The sequence below is a fragment of the Oncorhynchus masou genome, chromosome 15, assembly GCF_036934945.1.
Source record: "Oncorhynchus masou masou isolate Uvic2021 chromosome 15, UVic_Omas_1.1, whole genome shotgun sequence".
Classification (NCBI taxonomy): domain Eukaryota; kingdom Metazoa; phylum Chordata; class Actinopteri; order Salmoniformes; family Salmonidae; genus Oncorhynchus; species Oncorhynchus masou.
Window position 1 is genome coordinate 28452601 of NC_088226.1, and position 10530 is coordinate 28463130.

The window sequence follows — 10530 nt, forward strand, 5'->3', positions numbered from 1 at the left end:
CCCGGAATTATAGCTATCACGGACATTGCCATTGGATGTGCAGAGACACAGTAGTAGTAATCGCATGCAGCCTTGTTACAAGCCGTCAAATCGGTGAGCAGCTGCTCTTGTGATCATTGTCAAAAAGCCACACCTGCCCATCTCGCATTAAAAGTTCAGAACAAGAAAGTGTAGGCTATATAGAAACAATTACTCTCAATTTGAAAAATCAATAACTAAATCATGAGGATTTCTATCATCTTAATCGAGGTGTAGATTACGTCTCAAATTCCAGTGATTGAACTTGTCAACAAGGCTGCATGGGGATGTCTCTTAACGCTCTGCTCTATGCCGCCAATGGCAATGTCCGCTTTAGGTACAATTTGATATTGAGATAAAAATGGCTGCATTGGACCTTTAAATGTAGCTATTTTGAGTCTTTGGACCCTTTTACTCCCTTTGTATAGCAGAATATTTGCTTGCTAAATAACCTTTTAAGTACCTCTGTAAATTCTTATATTTTTCAATGGTGAATTGCTGTATACAGTTTAAGCACAGGAATTTCACCAGTAGATGTGGTGATAAAACACATGAAAGTTGAGACTGTTAAAACTGCTGCAACCTTTAGTGCTCTATTTGGAAACTCGGAAATGATTTTCCGCTAGTGGTGTAATGTAGTAGAGTAAAAATACTTGAAAGTACTACTTAAGTAGTTTTAGGGATATCTGTACTTTACTATTTATATTTTTGGCAACTTTTACTTCACTACATTCCTAAAGAAGAGTATACTTTTTACTCAATATGTTTTCCCTGACACCCAAAAGAATTTGTTAACTTTGTAATACATAGCAGGACAGGAAAATTGTCAAATTCACACACTTATCAAGAGAACATCCCTACTGCCTCTGTTCTGATGGACTCACTTAACACATGCTTTGTTTGTAAATGATGTCTGAGTGTTGGAGTGTGCAACACATTCTGTAAATTAAAATAAACAAGAAAATGATGCTGTCTGGTTTGCTTAATATAAGCAATTTGAAATGATTTATACTTTTACTTTTCATACTTAAGTATATTTTAGCAATTGCATTTACTTTTGATACTTACGTATATTTCAAACCAAATACTTTTAGACTTTTACTCAAGTAGAATTTTAATGGGTGACTTTCACTTTTACTTGAGTCATTTTCTATTAAGGTATCTTCTCTTTTACTCAACTATGTTAATTGGGTACTTTTTCCACCACTGTTTTCCGCTTCAGCCGATCCTTACAGGGAACGAGCTTGGTTCATGTTGTTGGAGGTGAATGAATGGAGTTCTTTTACATATGTTGGATCGTTACTTGATCACCCTGTTGCAGGAGAACTTTCCTGCAATTCAGGAAATGTAAAACTTGTAGTATATTTGAGGTTTAAAAAGGTTTCTGAGGTTTATTTCCACTTTGAAATTTCAGACTTGATTTTCCCAAACAATGTATCAACCCCTACAAAAATGCCAATTAATTATAATCCACATAATACTTCACATTTAATGTTGCTGCAGGATTATTTTCCTGCTGTAGCAAAGTGGTTCAAATTAAGATCCTACATCTGTACCGTCAGATCTTTCTAACCGACCGAAGCCTAAATGTGTACTTTAGAACTGGGTTTTACCGACTCTTACTGCCTTTTCACCCCACAACAACCATATTTCTACAACGGGTATTAATAATCAGCTATTTTAAAATATCAGTTTGGAATTATTAGCACCTTTTGTCCAAGTAGACGTGCCGTTAACTGAGTTGAGGGAGGAAGGCTGCGCAGGGCTTGTGTCCACATTTGCCCTCAGCTGTGGCCTTTTCCCAGGGAGCACCTGGTAACCTGAAGGAAGGTTAGGTGACATTCACTAATTTCAGAGATAGAGCTCAAATTGTCAGGGAACGTTGTACATTGAAGATGTTATTAAAGATGCCAAGTGTTAAATATTTGGGTCAAGCGTTTCTAACCCAGCTTGAGGCAAGTCATGTATACTGCAACTCACCCAAATGGAGAGAGAAATATGTCTTAGGCATGTGTGCGTACATCTCCACTTTCAGCTACATTGCAGTCTTCGGTATTGCATATCTCTCCTCTTGTTCATCTGCATCTCATATCGCTCTCTTTTTCTCCTTTGGTGGTCTCAATCGTAACTGTTTCACACAGTAATGTAGAAGTTTGGGTTGGTAGCAGTGAGAATTGGAGTGGGGACCATAGGGCCAGATTCACTAATCATTGTAGAAAGTTTGCACCTTGTATTTTCCAATCGGAATATAACAGAGTGTTGAACAAAATATGAAATAAAGGGAGGTGCAACAAGTGCAGAAGCTTTGGTTAAATTTGGCTCTGATTGCTTGGGTTTGGCTTCATTTTGGAGGCTTTGCAGATATAGTTTGCAGAGGCTCCTCTCATGGGGAGCAGCTGGAGATGTGGAAGAGAGGATTATGAAAGGAGGGGGATAGAGAAAGAGAGAGTAAAAAAGAGGGGTGGTAATAGAGAGAGAGAGATGGTGGTATCTTCAGTGTCAGTCAACTCACAGTGCCAGGGAGGGTCACATTACACTGACTCTGGGAGTGCAGGGTTTTTAAATAGAGTGGTTATTTTGGGGGCCACATGTTCAGGAGGGGTACCGGGGAGGGGCTGTACTCAGAAGGAAGGTAGTGAAAAGGCTATATGGGTTGAGTGTGAAGACCAGGCCATTCATTGTTGATCATTGTGCCTGCAATGCTTGGTAATGTGTGTGTGTAACCAAGGGCTGGCTCATTGCTTGTTCCTATCTATAGTGCTGGAATTGTGAGAGTGGTGGGTTGGTGGGTATGTAAAAATGGTGGGTAAAAACTGAGTGGAACATTTGGTACAAAGCTAATTGGCATAGGCATCGGCAAATAGTTAAATAAAATTGATAGCTGATATGTCTTCTCTCAACACCTGCTTGTCTCACCAATGCTCTCTTTTCTCTCTCCCCCTCACTCGTTCCAATGATATAGTTCTGATATCACCCCTCTCACTCTCTCCTTTGCTATTTCAACTCTTCCTCCTTACACCTCCCTTCTTTCACGATATATGGTCATCCTGGCCTGAGCCTCCTTCTCCCACCGTCCTCTCTAAAGTTAAACTTGAACATTTGATGACAGCAAAAAAGCAAGCAATGTCAGCCCCTCTCCCTCCCTCTCGCTATCTGCCTCTCTTCCCTGTTCATTCCATTTTAGACGGTGCAAGCATGGTCAACGGTGGAGCATTTGCCTCTGTCACTCAGCCTAATTGCCCCATTCCTTCTCATCTTACCCCCCGGGCTGGTCTCTCTCTTCTCCTGCCCGTCCCACATTAGTGCCGTCTGTGTCAGGTCTGCAACGGTGTCTCTTCAAACTGTGACATTTTACTGCATGCTTAAACTTCAAAGGGGTACTAAACAAGCACTATTTCAGGAGGACAAGAGGGTTACTTTTTTTTCCAAAGGAGAAGGACACCTACCTTTTCCAGGAGGGATTTGGTTTATCGTTGTGTTGTGAGGAGTTGAGAACAAGTGTCTGGATTTTTTAGAATATCCCCGTTCAACTGGGCATTATATAGGCCTATTGTGTGCACTTCTTTATAACTGGTGCCCGTTCCCCATCGCTCTCCTTAGGGTTTGTGTGTGTGTGGGTGTATTGTGTGTGTGTGGGACAGAAAGGCAACAAACTCTGGGGGTGTCAGTGTGCACGTGCTAAACCATTGCACTGCAAAGGGAGTGATCCCTCGTTTATCTGGTATCATCTCTCACTCTCCTCGTTTATCTATCATCCCTCTCAACCCTTTGTTCTGAGATTATAATCATGGCCTCCTTTAAGACGTGGCTCTTGGGACTGTTCCTCGCCCTGCTCTGCACCTTCCAGACCCCTCTTGCCCCTGGCGTCAAGGCTCAAGACCTGCCGCTGGCCCCCCAACCGGATGTAGTAGCTGATGACGAGGGGGAGCATGCAGCGGATGTAGGGGGAGATGACGACGATGATGATGATGGGGACAGTAAAGAGGATGATGACGACGACGACGATGATGACGACGACGATGATGACGACGACGACGATGATGGCGACGACGACGATGATAACGACGATGATGACGATGATGATGATGACGACGATGACGACGATGATGATGATGACGACGATGACCACACAGGTAAGTTACGTCTTTTCACTTAAATTATGCTGCATTCTTTACCCACCTTCCCTCGCCATCATCTCTGTGACCCTAACCCCACTCCTCTCTGCCTGTCTGAAACTATATCAGAAGAGAAAGGGAGAGGGGAGGGGCTTAGCCACACATTGGCCACTCCCCTCTCCTGACCTCTCCATGCCCTGCAGAACCTCTCCTTGTCAGTTAGTTCTCAGTTAGTTCCCTCCTTCACCCCTTTACAGCTGTCCATTACCTTTGCTGTGTCTGTCTGACTCTCTATGTGTTCTCTTCCCTGCTTAAATAGAGTTATGAACACTCTGGGGAAATTGAACTGGCCTGCCTGGAGTCCCAACTGTGTGTCATCCTTCGTACAGTACACTAGATATGAACCTGGGGACTTACAGAAGCATTGTAATGACGAGTTAAAGGAGATGTTTTTTTGTTTTTTTTTAAGTAACACAGACTTGATAGAATCAGTCATCGGATCATAATATAATTCAGATCTTTTGATTTGTGTCTTGTTTGAAATAATGGTTTCTTCTTTTTCACTCGTCCTTCCTTTCTCACGGTTATGGATTGGATTGACATGTATTTGTGTCTCCTCCATGTTAACCTACAGAGAAAGAAAGAGAGACAGTGGTGTAGAAAGAGGAGGCTTGATAGAGACAGACAGACAGACAGACAGACAGACAGACAGACGAGGAGGTGGAAGGAGTGAAGGGTGAGGGGAGGCACATGAGGGCTAAAGAATTAATTAATTTACTAGATAAGAGTAGTAAGGTGTGGTAATAGTAACAGGGGTGTCAATAGAGTTTCTCTCTTTCTCCACATCTCTCAATCTCTCTTTCTCTGTAGAGCTTCCTTCTTTGTCACTATGTTGAATAGTTCCAATGAAATGAATGTACTGTATATGCAACCCTGGTCTATGTTTTTACGTCATCTTTGAATGCATATTAATAACACATCTGTGAATGTATCCATTCATATTTTGTCATTCTCACTCAAACTCACTCAAGCGGTTCTCAGACTATTATGTTTGTACAAAGATAATCATTCACATACTGAGAACAGAAACTTCCGTTATTTTCTTAAACTAATTTGAAATATTTATGTGGCCATTCGTCATTTGTCACTTTAGAGAGGATAATTGGAATATGAATTATTCTTATAATACATTCATTTGTATAATTGCGTATGATATCATTTTAGTTAGATTACATGTCAGATATCAGAGATTTTACACCAGATCAATACGGAAAAAGAGAGAAATATATCTGTTTTAGGTAGCTAATTGACAAGACACGACAATTACTCCAGGTGTTGCATGAATAGAAGTGTTTGACTCTGCTCTTATTTTTATGTGGATTTTTTAAATTGATTTTTTTGTTGACTGTGAAACAACCCCTTTCTGTGAAAACTGTGACAAAATATCACCTCTGATCATGTCTCTCTAAACCTACTTTCAATCATAGAATAAATCAATTGATCATGAAGTGTTGTGTTCTGTTGTTGCCTGGAGTCATGGGTTTGGTGACTGACTACATTCATGGAGTAATTCTGTGTAGTATAAAAAAGGTGGGAGATTGTTTCAGTACTAAGTCTGTTTGAGTCAAATGAACAGGAAAAGTTAAAATGTTCATCTTACTGTGGAATGGTTTATTGTATAGTCATACTGAGTGTGAACCTGTATACACTGCTCAAAAAAATAAAAGGAACACTTAAACAACACAATGTAACTCAAAGTCAATCACACTTCTGTGAAATCAAACTGTCCACTTAGGAAGCAACACTGATTGACAGTAGAGTTCACATGCTGTGCAAATGGAATAGACAAAAGGTGGAAATTATAGGCAATTAGAAAGACTCCCCCAATAAAGGAGTGGTTCTACAGGTGGTAACCACAGAGCACTTCTTAGTTCCTATGCTTCCTGTCAGATGTTTTGGTCACTTTTGAATGCTGGCGGTGCTTTCACTCTAGTGGTAGCATGAGACGGAGTCTACAACCCACACAAGTGGCTCAGGTAGTGCAGCTCATCCAGGATGGCACATCAATGCGAGCTGTGGCAAGAAGGTTTGCTATGTCTGTCAGCGTAGTGTCCAGAGCATTGAGGCGCTACCAGGAGACAGGCCAGTACATCAGGAGACGTGGAGGAGGCCGTAGGAGGGCAACAACACAGCAGCAGGACCGCTACTTCTGCCTTTGTGCAAGGAGGAGCAGGAGGAGCACTGCCAGAGCCCTGCAAAATGACCTCCAGCAGGCCACAAATGTGCATGTGTCTACTCAAACGGTCAGAAACAGACTCCATGAGGGTGGTATGAGGGCCCGACGTCCACAGGTGGGGGTTGTGCTTACAGCCCAACACCGTGCAGGACGTTTGGCATTTGCCAGAGAACACCAACATTGGCAAATTCGCCACTGGCGCCCTGTGCTCTTCACAGATGAAAGCAGGTTCACACTGAGCACGTGACAGAGTCTGTAAACGCCGTGGAGAACGTTCTGCTGCCTGCAACATCCTCCAGCATGACCGGTTTGGCGGTGGGTCAGTCATGGTGTGGGGTGGCATTTCTTTGGGGGGCCACACAGCCCTCCATGTGCGCGCCAGAGGTAGCCTGACTGCCATTATGTACCGAGATGAGATCCTCAGACCCCTTGTGAGACCATATGCTGGTGCGGTTGGCCCTGGGTTCCTCCTAATGCAAGACAATGCTAGACCTCATGTGGCTGGAGTGTGTCAGCAGTTCCTGCAAGAGGAAGGCATTGATGCTATGGACTGGCCCGCCCGTTCCCCAGACCTGAATCCAATTGAGCACATCTGGGACATCATGTCTCGCTCCATCCACCAATGCCACGTTGCACCACAGACTGTCCAGGAGTTGGCGGATGCTTTAGTCCAGGTCTGGGAGGAGATCCCTCAGGAGACCATCCGCCACCTCATCAGGAGCATGCCCAGGCGTTGTAGGGAGGTCATACAGGCACGTGGAGGCCACACACCCTACCGAGCCTCATTTTGACTTGTTTAAGGACATTACATCAAAGTTGGATCAGCCTGTAGTGTGGTTTTCCACTTTAATTTTGAGTGTCACTCCAAATCCAGACCTCCATGGGTTGATATATTTGTTTTCCATTGATCATTTTTGTGTGATTTTGTTGTCAGCACATTCAACTAAGTAAAGAAAAAAGTATTGAATAAGAATATTTCATTCATTCAGATCTTATATGTGTTATTTTAGTGTTCCCTTTATTTTTTTGAGCAGTGTATATTTAAAATGACTAGACTTTCTTTATGGGCATTTGTGATTATATTCTACCTATGTGTATTTGTGTGTACAAAGCATGTTCTGTGAGGTAGTCGGTACATTGTACTGGTTTGTGTATGTGGTTAGAATTTGTGTGTGTCTACAGAATATGAGCGTGTAGAACTAGTGTATGCATGCGGGACTGTATGTAGGAAATTTGTTTTTGTACAGTATTTTTGTACTACCCTGCCATTCTGTTACACTATTATCTTGCTACACAACAAAAATACATTCATGAACACCATCACAGAAAATGTACAGATACACACATACAGTGGGGAGAACAAGTATTCTATACACTGCCGATTTTCCTTTTCCAGATCCTTCAGGTTTCGGGGCTGTCGCTGGGCATTACAGACTTTCAGCTCCCTCCAAAGATGTTCTATTGGGTTCAGGACTGGAGACTGGCTAGGCCACTCCAGGACCTTGAGATGCTTCTTACGGAGCCATTCCTTAGTTGCCCTGGCTGTGTGTTTCGGGTCGTTGTCATGCTGGAAGACCCAGCCACGACCCATCTTCAATGCTCTTACTGAGGGAAGGAGGTTGTTGGCCAAGATCTCGCGATACATGGCCCCATCCACCCTCCCCTCAATACGGTGCAGTCATCCTGTTCCCTTTGCAGAAAAGCATCCCCAAAGAATGATGTTTCCACCTCCATGCTTCACAGTTGGGATGGTATTCTTGGGGTTGTACTCATCCTTCTTCTTTCTCCAAACACGGCGAGTGGAGTTAAGACCAAAAAACTCTATATTTGTATCATCATACCACATGACCTTCTCCCATTCCTCCTCTGGATCATCCAGATGGTCATTGGCAAACTTCAGATGGGCCTGGACATGCGCTGGCTTGATCAGGGGCACCTTGCGTTCGCTGCAGGACTTTAATCCATGACGACGTAGTGTGTTACTAATGGTTTTCTTTGAGACTGTGGTCCCAGCTCTCTTCAGGTCATTGACCAGGTCCTGCCGTGTAGTTCTGGGCTGATCCCCCACCTTCCTCATGATCATTGATGCCCCACGACGTGAGATCTTGCATGGAGCCCCAGACCGAGGGTGATTGACCGTCATCTTGAACTTCTTTCAATTTCTAATAATTGCGCCAACAGTTGTTGCCTTCTCACCAAGCTGCTTGCCTATTGCCCCGTAGCCCATCCCAGCCTTGCGCAGGTCTACAATTTTAGCCCTGATGTCCTTACACAGCTCTCTGGTCTTGGCTATTGTGGAGAGGTTACGAGAGTCTGTTTGATTGAGTGTATGGACAGGTGTCTTTTATACAGGTAATGTGTTCAAACTGGTGCAGTTAATACTGGTAATGAGTGGGGAACAGGAGTGCTTCTTAAAGAAAAACTAACAGGTCTGTTAACTAACAGGTCTGCGAGCCGGAATTCTTACTGATTGGTAGGTGATCAAATACTTATGTCATGCAATAAAATGCAAATTAATTACTTAAAAATCAAACAATGTGATTTTCTGGATTTTTTATATTCCGTCTCTCACAGTTGAAGTGTACCTATGAAAAGAATTACAGACCTCTACATGCTTTGTAAGTAGGAAAACCTGCAAAATCGGCAGTGTATCAAATACTTGTTCTCCCCACTGTATGTGTTCGGATGGGAATGAACAACTTATTTTACAGAGGCTGACGGTAATGATGATCATGATGATGATGACAATGATGATGATGAGGAAGAGGACGATGAGGAAGAGGACGATGACGATAAACTGTATCACAAAGGATCCCTCTGTTCATACTGTGAAGTAGGTCTCACCATCTAGATAGAAACACCAGTTTGATTACATTTATTGGTAAAACAATTTGCATCCTTTTAATATGTTTTCCCCATCCTTGTTAAAAACTCCCTCTCAGCACTGTGACACCTGCAACAAGTGCTCATGTGCAGAGGGTGATAAGTCTGCGAACTGTGACACCTGTCAGGTAAGAATTACCTTCTCAATCAACCACTAGTAACCTACACCCTCAGAAAGAAGGGTTCCAAAAAGGTTCTTAAGCTGTCTATGTAGGAGAACACCTTTTTTGGTTCCAGGGAGAACACTTTTTTTGAGAGGGTTCTACATGGAATCCAAAATAATTATACATTATACATGGAACCAAAGATAATGTTGGTTCCAGCGACAGTATGAAAATGAGACGGACTGGATTTTGAACCCAGGTCATCTGTGCACCACAAGACTTTGCCACAAGACTTTCTGGACCAAATACTTATTTTCCACCATAATTTGAAAATAAATTCATAAAAAATCCTACAATGTGATTTTCTGTATTTTATTTCTCCATTTTGTCTGTCATAGTTGAAGTGTACCTATGATGAAAATTACAGACCTCTCTCATCTTTTTAAGTAGGAGAACTGGCACAAGACCAAGGTGACCAAGAACCCAATGACCATTCTGACAGAACTACAGAGGTCGTTGGCTGAGATGGGAGAAGGACAAGACTCTCTACAGCACTACACCAATCTGGGCTTTATGGGAGAGTGGCCAGGCGGAAGCCACTCTTGAGAAATAGGCACATGACAGCATGCTTGGAGTTTGCAAAAAGGAATGTGAAAGACTGGGATCATAAGGTAAAATATTCTGTGGTTTGATGAGACAAAAATGTAACACTTTGGCCTGAATGCAAAGCGCTATGTCTGGAGAAAACCAGGCACAGCTCATCACCTGTCTATCACCATACCTACCGTAAAGCATGGTAGTGGCAGCACCATGCTATGGAGATGCTTTTCAGCAGCAGGGACTGAGAGACTGGTACGAATAAAGAGGAACAATGAATTGAGCCAAATGCAGGCAAATCCTTGATGAGAACCTGCTTCAGATTGCAAACTACCCTAGACTGGGGTGAAGATTCACGTTCCAACAGCAACATGGCAGAATGGTAGAGAATCCCCAATCCAGATGTGCAAAGCTGATACAGACGTACCCAAGACATACCCAAGAAAGCTGTTTTCGCCACCAAAGGTGCTTCGACAAAATATTGACTGTGTGAATACTTATGTAAATGAGATATTTCTGTATTTCCTTTTCAAAACATTTGCAAAAATTTCTAAAAACATGTTTCACTTTGTCATTA

The 10530-nt window shown here is 42.7% G+C and overlaps 1 protein-coding gene across 1 annotated transcript; it reads left to right on the forward strand.

Moving 5' to 3' along the window:
* The first annotated feature begins 3316 nt into the window (after positions 1-3316).
* LOC135555074 (uncharacterized) lies at positions 3317-5723 on the forward strand. Its single transcript, XM_064987444.1, has 2 exons — positions 3317-4151; positions 4453-5723. The coding sequence occupies exons 1-2, from the start codon at positions 3806-3808 to the stop codon at positions 4458-4460; spliced, it is 354 nt and encodes a 117-aa protein (XP_064843516.1). The 5' UTR covers positions 3317-3805; the 3' UTR covers positions 4461-5723.
* Positions 5724-10530: the final 4807 nt, after the last annotated feature.